This window comes from Protopterus annectens, chromosome 5.part0, assembly GCF_019279795.1.
Source record: "Protopterus annectens isolate FY-2018-M chromosome 5.part0, PAN1.0, whole genome shotgun sequence".
NCBI lineage: Eukaryota > Metazoa > Chordata > Ceratodontiformes > Protopteridae > Protopterus > Protopterus annectens.
In genome coordinates, this window is record NC_056735.1 from 924442240 (window position 1) to 924463526 (window position 21287).

Consider the following 21287-nt stretch of genomic DNA (forward strand, 5'->3'; position numbering starts at 1 on the left):
CCTCTGTGAGACCGAACCCTGTTCATACTTGAGTCCATTGAGTCCATGTACATAGCCTGCACTAATTCTACCAATGTTTCTGAGACTTTGGAATAAGCTTTCTTGGGACATTGTCTTATGCCTTCGCCAAGTCTAGAGATGCCCAGTTGGACCCTTTCCTCATTTCTAGTTTTGTCTTAACTGTCTGTCACACTGCAAACAAAAGGCCAGTTCTGCTGCATTATGATGTGAATCCAAACTGCTCATCTCCCATCTTACTTTCTACTACTCCTCTGGATATTCATCAGTCACCCTCTCCAGAACATTCATGCAGTGCGACACACATTTGATACCACTGTACTGCCTACAGTTGTGTGTGTTCCCTTTGTTTTTGTACATTAGCACTATGTTTATTCTCCAGTCATCTTGGATACAGCTTTTTCTCCATACATTTATAAGTACCCTCAAGAGCTGTTTCTCCTCCATTCACCCAACATATTAATTATATCTGCTGTGACTTTATCTTAACCTGTTGCTTTTCCTGACTTTGTGTTCCTTGGTACTGTTCTGACTTCCTCCTGGATCGGCTCCTGTTCTTCTTACGTCTTAGGCTCTGTCTGTGGCAGTACAGTTTCAGTTGGGTTTTCTTCATTCAGAAGCTAATGGAAGTACTTCTTCCATCTGCCTTTGACATCCTGTGGCTGTGCCTTGCAACCTGATAAGAATTTCTTTCTGCCATCTACTGAGTCACTTTTTAGATGCTGATAGAGTGCCTCTGATACCTTATTTTTTACTATTGCAAATTCTTTAGTAGCCTCTCTGTTAGTCAGCCAGTATTCTTTCTTAACCTGGTCTGTCTTTTCTATGTCACCATTTTTACTGCACTCCTTTCTTTTAATGACTTCCTGGACTTCTTCATTCCATCAGCAGTTTTACTTAACGTACCTTATTTCCATACTTGGTATGGCTGCATATCTGTTCTAGAGTCCTTACATATTCTGTTTTGAGGCATTGCTATGCTTCTTCTTCAAGTCCACCAATTTCCTCATCCCATACCTCTCCACCTTTTAGCGTAAGAAATCTGGACAAAGCCTGATATAATGGGGGAACAAAGGCCCAAAAATAGGGACACATTTTATATATTACTCATAAACTTAGAAAGTTGCTTGAATAACAATATTTCTGTTAGCATGCATTTTCTGAAGGATATGAAGTCTGAAACTAAAATGCATGTCATTATTTAGTGACTTTAATCCTCAGATAATCCTAGTGATTTGCTAGAAAACCGCTTACTTTATAAGAAACAGACCAAAAATATGAGGCAAAAATCTGGATATTCTTCAAAAATCTGTACCGTTGAGAGGTATACCTCTTCCTCTTCTTCATGAAGTGCCAGAGCCCTGAGTATTTCCTTGAAATCCTATACTTTGTCTCCAGTCACTTTCTAGGTCTTCAGCCTAGTTACTGTTGACCATAGAACCTTCTCTGTCCAAAGCTTGCAGCTGATTGTGGCAACCAATGGTTTATGTTGTGGGCCAGCTATTTCACTGGGGATGGCTTTGCAGTCACTGATTTTACCCCAGTGCCCTTTCCTTACTGGGAGAAAGTCTACCTAAGTTGTATGCTGGCCACACTTGTATGTGATCTTGAGACTGTCTCTCTTGCTGACCCATGTGTTGGCTACCATCAAGCCATTTTCCAGACATAAATCTAGAAAGGCCTTGCCTTCTTTATTCCTGTTGCCCCACCCATGAGGACCCAGACAGTCCTCATATCCTGTTCTGTCTATCACGATGTGTATGTGCAGGTCACCCAAATTCCTGTTCTTCTGCTTTATCTAGTAGGTCCTGCAACTGCTGACTTGATGCAGTCTTTTCCTTATTATCATAATCCTACTGTGGGGCATAAACTGAGATTATGAATACTGTCCTAGCCTTACATAGGAATCTGATTACCATGTATCTGTGACTAATTCTGAAGGCATCCCTCACTGTCTTCAGAATCCTCTCCCTCATCACAATTCTCACCATTTCAAGTCTATCCTCCAACTGTGTAGTAGAATCTGGATCCCAAGTCATGTAGGTGGCTTTGCTGCACTGCCCTTCCATCTTGTCTCCTGGATGCATAAGATGTCTAGTTTTCTCATTACCATCATGTCATCTACTTCCAAGGTGCATCCTATGAGTTAACCTACATTAAGTGTAGCAATTCTTAGTTCGTGTTTGGCGAGTTGATTGGTTTTATGTACAGCTTTCACTAAACATAGGTATTCAAGATAACCCAGGCTGGGCAACTGGACACTGGCTAGCCAGCAACTTATTGACCCAGAGATGCTGAGCATTTTGGTGGGCACAGACTGGTCAACAGAGGCACATACACCCCTCCTGCCATTAGCATGGGTCCCTGTCATAGGTGGGAGTTAGATGCATCCTCTACCCACTTATCACTGGCAAATTCCCATGCCCATTTTTGGCAAAATTAGTCTACATAACCGAATCACCGAGTGGCTAGCCCTAAAACAGTGTGCAGTTTGTGATCAGTGTTCTCCTATCTTGAGGATACTGCACACGACAGCTGATGCCCAGAGCAGTTGATCTATAAAACTCTTCCCCATATAGGTCTCATCTAGAGTCCATGCTATTGTCTACAACTCCATTCTTGGGTCAGTTTGAGGGGAAACACTTAACATACTTTTGGGATGTGGGAAAAACCTCACAGAGGCACAGGAAGAACATGCAACTTTTATACAGACATTGGATTTAGCTCAGGATTGAACCTTGTAGCTGCAAGTCAAAGACCTTAACCATTATGTCAACTGGTTGAGAAATACTCTCTAGCAAAAATAAAATATACAAAGTTAAGTTTTTCATTGTCTGTCATTCTAAAGATAATGTTTATTTTTGTTACAGTAAAAACGTATGTGTTTACATATTAATAGCACACTCTTACATAATAGAAAACATACCTTTTAGAGATGGAAGTCGAACAGATGTTACACTGATTACATCTGCAGCTACATCCCTGTTGTAAGGGGATAAAATACTGGCTGTTGGTGGAGAATTATTCACTGTATAGAAACTAGCATTTGTCTGCAGTTGGAATACTGTTCAAAGTAATACAGAAGGTCATTATTGCCTTTCAGATTTAATATTTATTCAGTAAGTTTTTAGTGCATTCTAGTTCACTAATATGTTTCCTGGGATATTAAGAACTTCCATAAACTGTCCTGATAAGCAGTAAACAGTTATCAAGTACAAAATTGAAGCACAAGTAAAATCGGAACAAGTCAAAGCTCATCTTTAAAGAGAATGAATATATAAACACAGCCCTTTACTTATGGGCTGAATATTTTCATTTTAGAAATTAAAACATTTTCACGTTGCTTGTGTTTCCATTTATAACTCCATTAAAGTGACATTTTTTTCTGTGATTTGTTGATATTAAGGTGCCTTTCAGAACCACTAATGACTTACAAGCTTCATAAAGAGCTCATCCTTGCAGTGAGTAAGTATACACATTTTTATTCTGTGAAAATTTATTTGTATACTCACAAAATTAAGTTTTTCGCTTTTAGTTGTATAGCTAAGTTAAATAACTCTCGAAAGCTGTATTACTAGCATTGGGCAAGTGGTCAAATTCTGCCTGTCATTTTCAGATGTTTGCAAGTAAGAATGAATAGGTGTCTCTTTGATGCTTAACCTTTGGAGTAAGACACTGTGAGCAATCTGTCTCCTTTTGCCAGTGCTGACTACACTTCTATTCTATGTTCTCATTTATATTGGTATTGTGTTTCCCCCAGAGACAATTATGCAGATCCTTATTAGATGGAGCATTGATCTCACCCACTAGATGATGGACTTCTGACATCTACCTCCGTTGCTCATGCCATTTTCCATTTGCCTAACTAAGATAATGTAACTTGCACTCACCAAACTTCTAGAAGTGGTTGAACACAATTTGGTTAATCCTGAGACAAACTATAAGGTATTATGCCCTTTAAAATTGGAGTTTTATCCTGTGGTCAAATCTGAGAGGACAGGTATTCTTTTTACTGGGATGGACAGGGATATTGAGTCATCCTCCACCATCTTCTCATGTAGATCAGTACTGTTTAAAGATCATCATCAAAGTTTTTTTATAATTTTGTTGTTTGCTGTAATTATGATCTTATCATGTCAGGTGGACTTGTTTATTGTAATCTAAATGCTGTTTTTACCGTATTTTCTTTACTGGCATTATTTATTAAATTTAACAAACTTGTTTTTATGGCACACTGAGCAGCTCTCTGATTACTACCTGGCTCTGATTCATATGAGCCAGCATTGGGATGTTACAATAAGGGGATTAAACTGCTTTTAGTGGATAGGCATGCCTTGTTTTGTATGCAGCAGATTTCAACTGATAAAGGGATCTAGACTACGGAATATTCAGTAGGAGAGTCAATCAGATATTTAAACAGTAAAAAAAATAAGTAAATGCAATTCTATTCAATTATGAGGCGACGAGAGAGCTGTAACAGGGTAAGATTCAAGCATACAGTGCTTGGCATACATTGTAACACAGCTATAACACTGTAATAAATAGTTTTCTGACATGGGATCCTCACTTTTAGGAATAAAGATATGATTATGTGAATCACGTCTGTGGTGATCTACATTAAAGTATGTTTGTATAAGTTATACTTTGACTAGATTAGTGCTGAAATGAAAACTGTTCATTCAGCTTAATGGGGTTCTAGACCAATCATAACATCCTTGTGTATGTGGGATGAGGTGCTGTGAGGAAGGCAGACTGCCTGCAGTACCAAATGTAGGGGGGTCTGAATGGAGAAATAAAATCAGGAACTGAAAGAGAGTAGTATTAGTGGAATTGAATTCACCTCAAGTCTTTGTGAATACTTTTACTTGGTGGACCTTTTTTGTACAAAATCTCACAAGGAGTATACTGACATATAGACTGTATTTTATATTTAATGGAGAAAGGCAGGTCAGAAAAATAAAAAAAAAGAAGACTGCACAGGATTCAGGATAAAAAGTGCCTACTTCAGGTATATGCATCAGCTAGGACTGGAACAAAGGGCAGTGTAAAATCTTCATAACATAGACACCTTCCTGCAACATGGCTACACGAGGCTCAGGCCAAAGGTTGTGCCTCTGAGGTAGAAAGAACTAGTCCAAAAAATTCAAATAAACCAATAGGCCAAGCAAGAGACATTGAGACAGTAATGTGGATTGTTAAGGATAAGGAAACGTTTATGTATTATTACGCGGTGGTGGTGGTGCTGTGGTAGCGTTGTCGCCTCACAGTAAGATGCTGACCGGTTCGACTCTCAGCTAGAGCGTCTTCTGCATGGAGACATGCGTGAATGGGCGTACCTTCGTTGAAGGTTGTGGGTTAGGGCTGGCAACTCAGCACATAAAAATCAACTGCCAATCATTAACGGACTGGAGTTCCGCTGTGGCGGCCCCTAACTGGGAAATGCCGAAAGACACAACAACAACAACTGATACACATAAAATAGAATTTCCAGCCAGAGAATATGTAGCAAGGTTGATAAGAGGAAAGAAACGCACCTGAACAGGAAATACTTTTAGAAGGCACCGATAATACTTTTAAGATTCTTAATATACCAGTTCAGAAGAAATACTACTTAGGTAAAGAAACATGGGGCTAACTACGAAAGGAAAGTACAAAAAAGGAAGTAAGACAAGACAAAAGCAAAACACAGAGATGATACTTCTTCTTCTTCTGCTTTCGGCTTTTCCCGGTTAGGGGTCGCCACAGCAGATCACCGTCCGCTCCTGATTGGCAGTGGAGTTGTATGATGTCGAGTTCAAAACACAGAGGTTATTATAAGGTACAAAATAGAAGCATAAACACGGGAAAGAAAAAGAGATCTAATTTGGTGCAATATTTATGCCGAGAGGAGAGCTAAAATAATCAAAACAAAATGCAGCTTCAAAAATATCTGAAGAGAAATATAAACAAAAACAAAAATACTCAAAAAAAAAAGAAAGAAAAGTTAATTTAGTGACGTGAAAATTAAAGAACTGGAAATGACAGACCATCTGTGAAGTGAAGGACTTTGTGTGGTCACTATGACATAGGCAATATTGCACCACAGTGGGCCAATGAGTCTTCAGATGGAGAAGCAGCAGATGGAATCGGATATATCTGAGAAGCTACACTACAGAGTGATGTTCTGGAACCATCTGTAGGAGACTCACACGAAAGTTGAATTAGAATTGCACAACAAGGGAAAGAGCAGTAAACACTAAAAACTGTGACACAAGTGATTGTGCAACATCTTGTGCTAATCTGGCCCCAGAGGAGTAAGGTGCATCTGAGGAAAATATGCCACAGGTCAGTGTTTTGGAACCATCTGTAGGAGACTTGCATGAAAGTCTAATTAGAACTATACAGCAAGAAAAAGAAGAGGAAACAAAGGGCAAATAGGGTACTCTGAGTCCAGACAAAAATAATCTAAGAGAAGACCTGCCTGATTTAGTAGAGATTATCAGAGATATTATGGTGGATGATAGAAACAGGTTACAGAAAGTAAATAAGACAGAAAATGTTTGAAGACTGGTAAAACAGATGAACTTCTTAATTAGGACTATTAAGAGAAAATCAAGGGATGTAACCAAAATAAAATACACATGAACCGAACTAAAAACAAAATAAGAAATTACACCAAAAACCTGAACTGAGACAATAAATCCAACCACAGGACTGCCAAAGTAACTTGTTAAGTGCTTTCACTCACTTTAATACACACAAGCTTCATCAGGACAAACTTTTCATTCATTGAAAATCCCTTAAATACCATTTAGTACAAAATCACATGACTTTATTTGAAAACCTTAAGGTAACCTTCCTACTTACATTTTGAATTTTTGAATATGTCTAATATAAAACAACTAATATATACAAAGTTAAGTATGTTAACATGCTGATATTTAATCAAATAATTAAAATAAAATTAAATATGTTTCAATAAACTTAAAAATAATGTAATAATAATATTTTAACATAATAAAATTATTTGATAATGGCCATCTGTAAAAAACATTTCATGTTGACTGTGCCATTAAGGCCAGGAGGCAGTCCTGTGGTTGGATTTATTGTCAACTGATAATACAAAAACTGAGAAGCTGGAAACTCTTGTTTATGGATTTGGATAGCAAGGATTAAACAGTGAAAACGTTTTTAGTCTCTTTAGCTTTATACATAGGTTAGGCATTTTTTTATCAACCAGTGGAGAAGTTGTGGACAATAATTAATACAGAGTTGAATTTCTCTGGGACTTGAACAGGGCAAGGATCATGTGGGATAAATTGATCCTTCAAATAGAACAAGGTGGTATAAGATTACCTGATTTGATGGGATATTTTAGAGAGTTAAGACTCATATACATAAGCATGCTGAATGGAAGTCAAATCAATGGAAGCCGATAAACTATAAAACAATGAATTTTATTGACTGCTTTCATCCCCTCTACAGGGACTTTATCAAAATATTGAATGCAAGTAAAACCACTGAAATTTATACACTCCTACACTATGAGTACCACAGTAAATTTAGCACATATTCAATTAAATTACCCAGTAAAATAATTAACCCTTAAAGGTGCTATTAAAAACAGCTAATGTTATTGCATTCATATTGTTTGTGCATAAGCTTGAAGTAAACAATTTACTGTGAGTTCATAGGACTTTGAAACAAAACCTTATTTGTTTGTGTATAAAAATCGATAATTTTCTAGCCTTAATCTGCAAAATAGATGCAATAGACAGTGATTCCTTTAAACATGGAGAAGCCTGCACCTAACCTAAGTTGCTGTACCAATTCTGGGAATACTAAAAGTACCTTCCAATCACCTCCTCATGGGTTATGAATAACTTGTTCCAGTATTCCAAAATGGAATTTATGATAAGCTTGACAGTGTAAAGTATGTTTGTATAAAGCATTGTTATCCGTTTCCTTTGAAATATCATAAAGGTTTTATATTCTAATTTTTAGATGATATTCAGTTTTGACAACATAAAAGGCTGGGCATCCCAAACACATAGCAATATACACCACACTCTGTGATAAACAATTCCCCTTGTGAAAAACTACCCTTGAATTTAAAACATTATTTAATACTACACTTTTCTTTTGTAAAATGTAAGTACACAGATTACAATGCCCGCAGCAAGTAGTTCCTCTTTGTTGTTCTATTAGCATTGGTTCCTGCATTAATACCATTTTTGAACAGATGATTCAAGGTGAGGGCTGTCTTAAAAATAAAGTTTCAGTTCTTAACAAACTATAAATAGAGAAATTACTCCTAAAAATATTCCAGTTTTTGTTAATAAAATTCTTGATTTCTGTAGACCATTTACTGTATTGTACTCACCCCCCATCGAAATTAATTCCTAAAAGGGGATTGTATTTGCCACCCCATTCATGCAAAACTTCCTTACAATAGTCGTTGACCATATTCTCATTGTACCCCTTAACCATAAACATGTTCTTTAATACTTTTAATTCCCCCACCACATCTTCTTGATGGGAAGTCATTCTAGCCACCCACCAGACTTTTTTCTGGAGAAAAAGAATGGCTACTAAAAAAGTGCAAATATGAATTACAAAATGGTTTCCTTTAAATATTTGATTTCAAACGTGTAGTAGTATGTGTAAAGGAAACAATGGGAGGACATATATAATGCTCATAATTATGCAACAAAGTCTAGAAGATTCAATATTTTGGTTGAAAGTGTTTGCATAGGTATTTCTGTACTCCAAGCAAACTCCAAGTAGTTTTTCCTCAGGTAGATGGCACATACTAGAGGTGCGATGTGGAAGAAAAAGCATATTATTGGGGAGTGTAACGAGTTGGCAGACTTCAGAAATTCCCTACAGAGTACTCTGTCGAAAATATTGGAGGAGTAAATTGATGCAAGTAAGGAAATGTTTTTTTGAGCTGGGATACAGGATTTGAATTGCCTAGACATAGTAAGGGCTTGTTAAGTTTAATTCTGGTGGCTGCCAAAAAAAAAACAATTACTAGAGAGTGGACATCAAAGTCTAAACAAAATGTATTTCAACTATTGAATATTGTAACAGAGATAAAAGAACTGGAAGTGGGAACTCTAGAAAAGGGTAGGAGCAAATTAAATTGAAAAAAAAAAGGAGATTATGGGAACAATTCATGTAGAATAATGTTTTAGAGGAGAAGGAGTGAGATTTACGAGTAGGCAGGAACTGAGCAGTTTATGTAATGCTGGACTCATGGTACTTACACAAAAAGCATATGTGATGTATAATGTTTGTAAGAATATGTTAATATGGCTTGTTTTCTTTTATATAAATGTGTGTTTGCCTTTATCTTAAATGATAATTCAATGAAGGTGTTAAAAAATCATTAGCTTGGGAAGTCATGCCTGCCTCCTCCCCTCTGTGGGCCCTTCCCTCTAGTAGAGGCTGTGCCAGCAGAGCAGTTTGCTTTGCCAAGAACCATTTTTGCTAATCAAACGTGTGCTGCCTGGGCTGCAGTCAGGACTGTGTCCCTCAATGATACTGGTGCACACTCAACACCTCTTATCTGTTAGTCATAGGGATCTGGGAGGTGACATGCTATTGGATCATTGGGCACGACTGGCAGCCTTCTGCCTGTTGCAGCATGATACCTGCTCTTGAGGCACGTGAACTTGTGCTGCCTAGGCTGCACTCAGGACTGTGTTCCTCAATGATACTGGTGCACACTCAGCACCTCTTATCTGTTAGTCATAGGGATCTAGGAGGTGACATGCTATTGGATCATTGGGCACGGCTGGCAGTCTTCTACCTGTTGCAGCATGATACCTGCTCATGAGGCACGTAATGGCATTATCTGAGAAAAACGACTTGCACGTTATCACAATTCTGCTAGACTCCGATGGCTTGGTGTAAGAATAGGTCTTTTATTTTGCCACAGATCTGCCAGACCCAATAACCACCTTGCCTTTTGTTGCACAAATAGTGCCACTATCAACAATAGTCACTGATTTTGTAGTTTCCTGGTGGTGTGAAAAATTTACTAACATGTTGTCCAGTAAAATGTTTTGGAGGAACTACAATTTTGAATCTGGAAAATCTAAGTGATGATAGACATTATTCCATTAAATACTAATCATGACTGGGAAATTTAAGATAGCAAGTAGAGAGTTGTCAAACATATATACTACTCTTCTGCATTACTGAAGTGAAAAGTCCTGGTAGATCTTCACTGAGCTCCCATCTGGCTGAAAACTCAGGACTGAGTCAGGATCACACAACTTATCCACAATGTTCCTAAATTTTATACAGGGTATCTGAATAGCAGGTCTTCTGTAAGATATGTTCATAGGTTGTATGAAAAAGGTAAGCTCTTTTGATGACTGATGACTGATGGTATGTAAAGCTAAACGTCTGAGAACTTGTACTTTTCCAACAAGGCAGTTACAATGCCATCTTCGTAGTTCTCATATAGTCTGACTGTACTCAGATTATTTCAGTTCTGCATGTTTTCCAAGTTATCTAGCTTTTCCTGTATGGCACTAACAAAGGGTTGTGTTCTGTTACTGTTTTCTGTGTATCACAGAGCTGTGATCCTTATAGCAAGCCATCAGATTCTAAACAATCAGATTACATACACAACATTAAGACATTTTGTACTTATAAAAACAATTCACGCTTCAGTCACTCTTCTTTCTCCCCTTTGTCTTAAACTGTTTGCATTTCCAATGCTAAGGCACAATATTGTTAGCACAGTATTTTTAAGTTTCAAATCCAGCATTCATTTCAGGTCATCCTATAATCAGTTACATTTCACACACTTTTTCTCATATTTCCACAGATCTTGTCTTTTTGGCACTTGGTTTTTACTGACTTTGGAATTAAAGTTGTCCAAACCACTTAAGAATGGCAAAATGCCTCCATGGATCTAATGCCAGGCATTGCAGATAAGGGTGTAGCTAGGCATACTCAGTGTACTGAAATGAGTACATTTTGTTTCCTGAGCATCTCTTGTAAATGTCAACAGCACAGAATGTTTAGAACTGTGTAAATGAATATTCACAGTATAGTGGTACACAAAGAATTCTTGTGCAAAAGGAACACACCTCTAAAACTAGCCTTTATGGAAATAAATTGTAACAGTTGAAAATAACACGCTTCTTCCCATGTATTTGAGGGTAGGATGTTGAGGGCTGAGTACATTTTTAAAATGAAAAGTGGGTAGTGGGGGCAGCAACATTAGGTTTGAGTATAAAATGTAAATCTCTGGCTATACCCCTGAATTTGCAGACATCCTTTTCAGATGGTCAGAGGGAACCAAGACTTATTATGAAAGGGCCTGGGGTGGTTCCACAAATTCTGGTGAAGGAGGAGATTTCAATGACTGTACCAATTTCTGGTCCTTCCACATTTCATAAGGCAAATATGTAAAAAAAAGAAGGAAAAAACAAAGCATATTTCTTCTACCAGGGACCCTCAAATTGAGTGACAAATTTTACTCAGGGCTTATTTAATTCCCTTATGGCTTTGAAGCCTTCTTTGAGCGTCTCTGTCCCTGCTCCTCCTTGAACATCTTCCCCTCAAAAGATGAGTCAGGGACCAGGATTCATCTGATGAGGAAGTTTCCTTGGATGAGGATTCCTTGTCCTCAGCTACCTCAGGAACAGTTACTTTTCTTCCCAGAGGTGCTTCAAAATCTGTTAAATCAGGGAGCTATTTAAAAGTTTCCACAGGATCAAAGGGGAAAAGGGTTCTATTCAAGGAAGTTTCTCGTACCCAGAAAAGATGGTCCTTGGATACCCATTCTGGATCTTTCATACATGAATACCTTTCTGAAAACACCTTCCTTTTGCATGTTATCTCTTCAGACCTTGTTTCCTTTAATTATTTTTATTTATCTATTTATTTTTATTTTATGTTTGTTTACCGGGAATGTCCTACTGAAACGAGGTCCATTTACAGCAAAGGTCCAGGGGGAAAAGCTCCATAACAACACAATTTCAACAAACAAAAACAATTCTGTACAGTGGCATATATACAATCAAAGAGATATATCATATATTTGTTTGTTCTAAGCAAGCTTAGCTTAAACGTAGTAGACCCTGGATGTCAGTATTGGTAGAACAAAGCATACATTGAGTGATGCAATCAAAAACTGATGCCATTAAGGAGACATGTCACAGGATAAAAATAATTTGCAAGGTAGTAGCCCTGAAAGGGAGTATTAGACTACTGTATGTTAGCTATGGTAAGCAGTGAAGAGAGGAGGGTGGCAAGATTTGGAGGAGAGCAGGAAAGCATTTATGTGATGCAAGGACAGAGCCATGATTGCAAGAGGTATGACTTAAATGACTTCTTGAAAAGTGAGATAGATGGTGCTGAGGAGAAATTGTGGGTGAGGTTATTCCATTCCCTAGTGATGGTGTGAGAGAAAAGACCTTTCCCTGCAGTGTTATTGGCTTTTGATATGCAGAGCAGGGTTTTGTTGGATGAGCGTAGAGGACGATTTGCTGAATATTGGTTTAGTAGTTGGTTTAGGGCTAGGGTTTTGTGGGGCTTCCTTATTATGTTGAAGGTGAGTACTAGATGGTGATAACTAATTAGCTGAGAGAGTTCTAACCTCTGTAGTTGCTTTAGGGCAAGACAGTGATAACTTCTAAAAGTGGAGTTATTGGCGAATTTTGCAATTTTATTGTAACGTGACTCTAGTTTGTCTATGTCTGTTTTCCTGATATGAATTAGGATTGGTGATGCATACGATAGGGTAGACAAGAGGTGGGTTTGGGCTAGGGAGATTTGTGCTTGATCTGATAGGAACTGTTTGTGTTTGTATAAAGTTTTTTATGTACCTTTGTAATGGTTTGCGAGATATGGACATCAAAGTGAAGATCCTTATCTATTTCAACACAAGGGAGCTTAGTATGGGGGGAATGAGAGATTGTGGTCCCATTTTTGGAAGTGATAGTGAAGGATGGAAGTGTGGTTTTGGATTTATTGGGAGTAAAAAGGAGTAGTTTGGTGTTATTGGGGTTTAAAGTAAGTTGGATAGCAGTAATCCATTGTTCTACTGAGCAGAAGGATTCTTGGGTAGGCTTTTGAAGAGTGGTTATGGATGGGGCTAAGCAGATTAGTGTAGAGTCATCTGCGCACTGTATGAGTGAAGCATGTAGAGTGGAGGTATGAAGTTTGTTAGTGAAAATGGTGAATAGTAGAGGACCCAGTATAGATCCTTGAGGAATGTCTATAGTGGTTGGTAGTAGAGGTGATAGTATACCTTGCCATTTGACTGATTGTTTTCTATCAGAGAGATGTTTTTTGAACTAGGAAGTAGTGGAGGGAGTGAAGAATCTGGGGGATATAGTGTCTAAGAGTAGGTTATGGGAGACCATGTCAAATGCTTTTGATAGATCTAAGAATATGGCTGATATGAAGTTGTTGTTTCTTAGTTGGTTAAACTGATTGGTAAAGGACTGAAGAGCAGTAGTTGTACTGTGGTTTGGGTGGAAGCCATGCTGTGTGGGGGAGAGGAGATTATGTGATGTTAAGAAGTTCATTACCTGGGTGTACATACATTTCTCCAGAAGCTTGGAAAGGGGGGATAGGATAGCAATTGGCTGGTAGTTTGTTAGTTCATAGGAGTTGCCGTCTTTGTGAAGGGGAATAATATATGATACTTTCCATAGTTGGGGTATATAAGTTTCTTTTATAGAGCAGTTTATAAGAATTGAGACAGGTTAGGCTAGTGACTCTGTAGCTAATTTTAGGAAATTAGTGGGTAGACCATCTGCTGCGAGAGTGGTGGGTTTTAGTTTAGAGAGTAGTTTTCTACCTGTGGAGGTTGGTGCAGCTGAGAGTGTAAAGGTGCGTATGTTAGTTTGATCTATAGTTGGGGTGAATTTGGAGTTATTGTTGGATAGCTGGGTAGATAATGAGAGGATAGATTCAGTTAAGTGATGATTAAATTGAGAAGCTATGCTGTCATTATCAGAATTGGTGTTGGGAGCTGGGGTGGTAGTTTAGCCAGGTTTTAGAAGGGAATTGATAGCCTGTCAGAACTTTTGGGGGTTTTTGGAATGTTTGTTTTGGATGTCTAGGAAGTAGTTTTGTTTATCCATTTTTGTTTGTTTTTTGGCCTGATTCCGAAGTTTTTTGATATTTCTGTCTTTCTTGGATAGTGTTATTCTTTTTCCAGTTCTTCCAGGCATTGTCTCTGGCTTTTAGTAAGGCTTTTGTTGTATTTAGCCAGGGGGCATAGTTAACTTTAGTTTTAATTTTCCTGATGAGAGTTAGTATATTTAGAACATTCATAAAAATAGTATTGAAAAACTCAACTGCCTGGTCTGATGGTAGAGTTTTTAGTGGGTTCCAGTCACATTGCTGTAACATGCTCTTAAGAGTTTGTGGATTTACCTTGTGCTCATCTCTAGTTTCCTTGAACAGTTTGGGTTTGGGTATGTTTGCTTGTTTACGAAGGAGGAATGTGGGGCAGTGGTCACTCAGTACATCAGGTAGGCAGCCTACATGATAATTTTCTTTAGGGAGATTAACTAAAGTCCAGTCGAGAATGGATTTTATTTTGATTTTTTTGTCAATTCTGGTGGGTTCTTGGATTAATTGTGAGAATCTGAATAAGTTAATATGGTTTGAGGGATTGTTGGAGTTGCAGGCTAGCCAGTCTAGGCTTAGGTCGCCTAGCAGGATGGTTTCTTGGGGTAGGTTGATTGTGGCCTGTTGTAATATCTCTTCTATTATGGGTGAGTTATTTCCTGGAGGAATATAACTGCAGAGGATGTTGATTCACTTTTTGTTTCTGAGGGACATAACGGAGCCTAATGTCTCAGCATTCTGAAATTTGGGAAGAGCAAGAGAACCAAATACTGTAAAAAAGTATCAGTAACTGCAAGATATTAACGGAGCAAGAAGGTAATATAATCAAAATGTTAGGAAAAGTATTATTTAGTAGTTATTAAACTGTGATTACTTTCCCAAGGAGGGAGCGGATAATTAGGAGCTATAGAATGGGGAGTATGACTTAATAGAAATCAACCAACTTTTGGTAAGAAGGGAAAAAAAACCTGGAGATAAATGTAGTTCCTAGCTTTTACATGGTAAAATGCTGCCCCTGGTGGCAAAAAGAGATAGTGTAAATCAGAGATAAGAAATCCCTCTATTTAGTAATTTAATCTAGGGTTAAGAAGTACCGGAGGGGGGAGAGAGGCAAGCAGTCTGCGGTAGGCTGCTAAAAAGAACACACACACGGAATGGCAACTAGCACATATGGATATTAAATAATTAGTCCACAATTACTTATTAGCAGGCTACATACATTCAAAATTCTTCCTAAGGTTTTCCTAGCATCTCTGGATGTCAAGGATGCCTACCTTCACAAACCTATTCGTCCACTTTTCAGGAAATGTTTACATTTCTCTGTTGCTTCCTAGCATTTTCAGTTCTTTGCTTTATCCTTTGGCCTCTTAACTGCCTCAAGGGTATTCAACAAATGCCTAGTTCCTGTGATTGTTTTCTGCAGGCTTCAAGGCATCCAAGTATTTTGCTTACCTGGACGATTTCCTCTTTCAAGCATCCTCTTCAGAGACATTTCTGCAAAACCTTCACTTTGCCATTACTCTTTTGCAAAGACTGGGGTTCACAATAATCTTCAAAAAGTCCTCTCTAACCCATTCTCAAGATCATGTTTTCCTGGAATGCTGGATTCAGACAGTGCCTTTGCTGGCATCCCTGCCTCTGCCAAAGGTCTTGACTGTCATTTCCTTCTGTGAAAGTTTTCACAGCCAGAGAGTTTCTGAGACTTCTGGGTTTTATGGCATCCACCATTACCATGTTACCTCTAGCCAAACTCCACTTGAGGAAATTCCAGTGGTTCCTGAAGTCAGTCAGCAACAACATGTACATCCCATAGAATTTACAGCTCCCCTTCTTCCTAGTCTAAAGAGGGAACTTCATTGTTGGATTCAACAATTGTCTCTGAACCCGGGCCTTCCTTCTAACTATCTCTTCCATCTCAAGAACCATTCACAGATGCCTCAGAGGTAGGTTGAGGAGCAGCCTTTGGCACAGTGAAAGTGCAAAGGGTCTGGTCTCCTGTTCAGCAGAAGGAGCATGTCAACATCAAAGAGTGTGATGCTGTATCACTTGCATTTTAAGTGTCTTTATCGATTCTTTTATCAGTATTTTAACAGTATTTTAAAATTATTAAAATTTGAGTTTGTTTTACTATGGTTCTGGATACTATTATTTTTTATTTTTTGACAACATCAAAGAGACGAGAGCACTTCTGCTAGCACTTCAGGCCTTCCATCCTCTTTTCCCCCAGTGCCTCTCAAAATGTTTACAGACAACACCACACACCTGTGGTATGTGAACAAATTGAGGGAACAACATCTTACCTTCTTTGCAGGCTTGCACTCATATATTGGAGCTTGCGGTTCAGTATCATGTGACTCTTCAGGTGGTTTATATTCCCTCAGGTCAAAGTTTTGTGGCAGGCACTCTGAGCTGGTCCTTGATTCAATCCCACGATTCTGGACATTGTCCACAAGTGGAGTGCTTCTTAAATAGATCTGTTTGCCTCCCCTTTGAACAGACAACTTTTTCAGTCTTGTGTCAAGAGTCCCAGGTCCTCTGATTTGGAAGGTGGATGCTCTGTCATTTTCTTGGACCGGGGTGTTTCTTTATGTACCTCCCCCCATTCTGAAAGTTGTGTTCAGGATTCAACAGAACAAACCCAAAATCTTGATGGTGACTCCCTCTTTGCCAAGACAGCATTGGTTCCCTCTTCTTCTGCATTTAGCCAAGGGCAATCATCACAAGTTTCCTCACAAGGTGCACCTACTCACATAAGACATGGGATCTCTCATCCATCCTGTCCACTCTTCAACTGACTCTGTGGGTGACAGGATTTTGATTCCACAGAGACATTTTTTTTTTCTGAGGACGTGCTTAGGGTTATGCAGGAGGCGAGGAAACCCAATACTAGGAAATCTTATGTATGCAAATGGAAGAGGTTTTCTGTCTGGTGTCTTTTACGTAACTGGGATCCACTCTTGATGGATGTTTCTGTGGTTCTGTCTTATCTGTGTGAATTGCTCAATGCTGGTTTGGCTTATTCTTCTGTTAAGTCCCACTTATCAGCTCTCTCTGCTTGTCTGCCTTTATCTCCTCCTTTAGCTTCTAGGTTTGAGGCTAAACAATTTCTAAAAGGCATCCTTCACATTATACCTCCCAGGAATCCTGTTCCTCCTCCTCCCTAGAATCTTAATTTTGTTATGGAAAAACTGTCTTTGGCTCCTTTTGAGCCTGCAGCTTCATCTTCCTTGCAACACTGTTCTTGGAAGACTGTTCTTTTGTAGCCCTTACTTCAGTCAGACTGGTGTCTGAGATTCAAGCCCTTATGGCTTGTCCTTTTTTTCATTTTTCATAAGGACAGGGTGTCCTTGTTTACTATTCCTTCTTTTATGCCCAAGGTGATGAATGAGTTGTTGCTTAATCAATCTATTCATTGCCTACTTTTTTCCTTCTCCACACTCTGCTAGTGAGAAGGTACTACACATCTTGGATGTGCATAGACAACTCAGATTTTATTTGGATAAGACCAAGGCTATGAGGAAATCTGATCAGCTTTTTGATTCTTGTCATCCCGTGTCTTCTTTTTGGATTTCTAAAGCTATTTCTTTTTGTTATGTTTCTTATGGAAAGGCCCTTCTGTCTTCTGTTAAGGCTCATTCCACTAGGGCTGTGGCTTCTTCTGTTGCTTTCTTCAAGGGTTTGGACACTAATTCCATTCTTGAGGCAGCTACCTGGACTTCTGTGCATACATTCACCAAACAGTACAAGTTGGATGGGATTTCCAGAGCTAGAGCTGGTTTTGCTAGGGACATTGTTCATTGCATTCTAGAGAGCTTTTCTGTCCCTTCCTCCATCCAAGTTTCCTCCTCAGCTTCAGCACTTTCTCATGTCAAGAATATTGCAACAGTAGAATGGAAGGACATAGTACAGTTGTATAAAATGCTACCATAAAGATAGATGTCCTTTTCTTCACTGTAGCAGTATTAAATTGCTGTCTCCTATCCCCTGGTACTTTTCTGTCTTCTGTATGTACTGTTAACCTCTGTCTTTTCCTTAGGCTGATGTTCCAACTGAGGCATTCAGTTATGGCACATCAGGATGTCACTTTTATGCCGTATGTATGTGAGGAGCATACGTGTGATGTACAGCATACCTTGGGTAGTAAAAGGCTTTGGTATACTGGCTGGAACTCGGGACACCCTTGGCAGGGAATTCCTTATGTTAAGAATACTGCAACAGTGAAGAGAAGGACATCTATCATTATGGTAAGATTTTACACAAGTATACTTTCATTCTGCACTGTTAGTTTGTTCACTAGGTTGGGAGGGTGGCCTAATGGTTAAGGTGTTTGCCTTACAAACACAAGGTGCACAGTTTGAGTCTCACAAGGGATAATTAGCTAGGCTTAAAATGGCTCACAAAGGCAGTTAGCTTAGTACTATCCTATGAACTACTGAGAAAGCAAATTAGGTCTCTTCCCCAAAGCATCATAATTACCATGATACAGTATTTAGTACAAGAATAAATATTTTATCTTTTCAATATGTTACAACTGGTTACCCATACTAGTCAAACTCACTATACATTACTATATTATCTGCTGGATTTCCACTTGGTTTACTGATATAACTCAGTCTGTTAGAGTTGGAGACACACTCTCCTTCAAGACATTTGTCAGCAGTGGTATAACTCAAAGCTTTGTTTTGTGACTATGTCAGAATGACGTTTACTTCTCTGATGTGAAAACATCAAGTTCACAGACAATTGCAATCTTGGAAGCATCACAAAGTTTCCAGAAGATACTTGCTTACACCAAGAGGTCTAACATAGGCAAATTTATGGAATCAGGATCATGGTATAAAGCTAACACCAAAAGATGCAGCATTATGCAGATTGAGAAACAGGAACTCTGACACACCAGCCACATAAATGAATGACCCCACCCCCCTTAAAATGGTTACTGCCATTAGAGACTTAGGTATCTTTGCGGATAATGTAGTCTCAATTGACCAACATGTATCCAGCATCATTACAAAAGCCTTCTACTTTGCCCAACTGATTGCTAAGATCATCTCATCTTGGTCCAAAGAAGTTATCATTCCTCTCTACATGTCCTTTGTCAGACCCATAATAGAATGCAGTGGACCATTCAGTGTGTCCTTATCTAATTATCTATCTTAACTAAAATAAATAAATAAATCCTCATTCAAAAGCTCATGTATGAGTCCTCTAAGTTAATCAGAACATCCTAAAGCCCTGCCAGTCTTTCTCCTATAGTTTTGTTTGGCTTGTACAAGACCCTTTTTAGTGTGCTAACAAGTTTGAAACACATGTAAGATAATATATACAATATTTACAATTAAATAAAACTTAGTGGTAAAACCAGATAGAGGAGGAGTCTACAACTGATAATGAACAGAAAAGGAAAATGTAAACAGTGTATATACATTAGAGTTATGACATAATATGTTCAGGCTAATGATCCCAGTGGGTGTTTTTAAGCCTAGCTATGCTTCCCAAGCATATCTGACAAGTTTTGATACCTTAGGGTCATTTTAGCGGGTATATTCTGGCTTGGATGTGGGTGGTCAAGCTTTTACAGGCTGCCTCTTTGCAACAGACACATAGCTGCCAGCCCAGGGTTAAATTTCCAGTTCCCTATTCACTGGTTCTAGTTTGACTTGAATTGGGCTAGGGAAGAACTCTGCTTCACGTGGTCATAAAGCCTGTTCCAGACAAGGTCTACTCTCTGAGGCATATATGTATCCCACTAACTTATCCTATTTAAATTGCAAATGAGGTTTATGTCCATAGATCAGATAATGGTAATGTTAATTTGTTTTGTGGATGTCCAACAGGTCCATCAGAGCAAGTTCAGAGGATGTTAAATAGGCTAGGTGGAGATAATCTCCTAGTAGTCTATAGCAGACCAAATACAGGGAAAGGTATCTGACGCAGTCCACACAGGACATGTTGTTTACACCCAGCATTCTTTTTGTGAGGAACCTATGTGGCTGTTCCATTGTTTGCATATACCTGGTCAGGTACATACAGAAGGGGGCATTTTCATAGGTTCATAGGTTAGTACTAGGCTAACTGCCCTTGCGATCCATTGTAAGCCTAGCCAATTATCTCTTGTGAGACTCAAACCCTGCACCTTGTGTTTGTAAGGTAAACACCTTAACCATTAGGCCAGTCTCCCCCTCAATGAATTGGGCTGAGTACAGCAGATAGTTGCAGTGTGCATTGAACCCAGGACCATATGCTTCTTAAACAGGTGTTATAACCACTACACAATATTACTAACCTACTTTAATAAATACCTGTAGTAAACTGATAGAATCAATTTTAGCATAGTGTATACATTAGTGTGTTATACACAAGCTAGAATCATCAGTGCATTTGTTTTATTCATTGAAGTACTCTAACTGGGGTAACAAAGAAGTGATCATAACAGTTGAAAATCAGTTGAAATAACTTTTAGATGGTTGTATAATTTAAGTTTTAGATCACTATCCAACATCTTTGAAAATTTGCTGTAATACTCTTGCAAAGAAATTATTTTAACTTTTTTCTTAAACATAGGAAAGGCTGTTAAAGCTGTAATGTCATCATGTAGGCTGTTCCAGGAGACTAGGGATAGGTTTGTGATGGATCTTTCACAAAGAAAGACTGAAAAAAATTGGTTTGTTTAATTTTAGGGAGCTGGAGCTACAAAGAGAGTATGAAGATTCATGAACTGATTTTTGTTTCTAAGCAGCGTGCATTACCTGTTATGAAGTAGCTTGGAGCCATGAGTGTTAAGAACTTGGAGCCATTTGGCTTACTTGATAGAAGAGCTGTGATGCTTTCTATGGTAGGCTAGTTAGTAAAGTAAAAGATCTTGTTCTCTGCAGTAAGGATTTGTGAAGAGACATTGGTTGTTAGGGGTAAGGAACGTATATTAATCTGAGGATTATGACATTTATAGCAATGACTTGGCATGCTTCATATTTATTTGCGCATTGCTGACAAGGTTAGTACACTAGGCCATTGGCTTCTTTTCAGAGGTAGTATTCATACTAACTAGGAGAAACTTGGCCAATGCACTTTCCCTACTCTTTTTTTAATAAGTCCCATGGGATCTTATACATCCACCTTCGATGCCACCAACTCAGGCAGAGGGGTCTTGTTTTAGCATCTTATCAAAAGGATGGGCCACT

The 21287-nt window shown here is 38.5% G+C and overlaps 1 protein-coding gene across 1 annotated transcript in view; it reads left to right on the top strand.

Annotated features, from left to right (window-relative positions):
* ARHGAP42 (Rho GTPase activating protein 42) overlaps window positions 1-21287 on the top strand; it is a 1340395-nt gene that overhangs the window by 915312 nt on the left and 403796 nt on the right. Inside the window, exon 16 of the mRNA XM_044071941.1 lies at window positions 3425-3483. Within this exon, the coding sequence (XP_043927876.1) occupies window positions 3425-3483 (59 nt within the window). The remainder of the gene's footprint in view (window positions 1-3424; window positions 3484-21287) is intronic.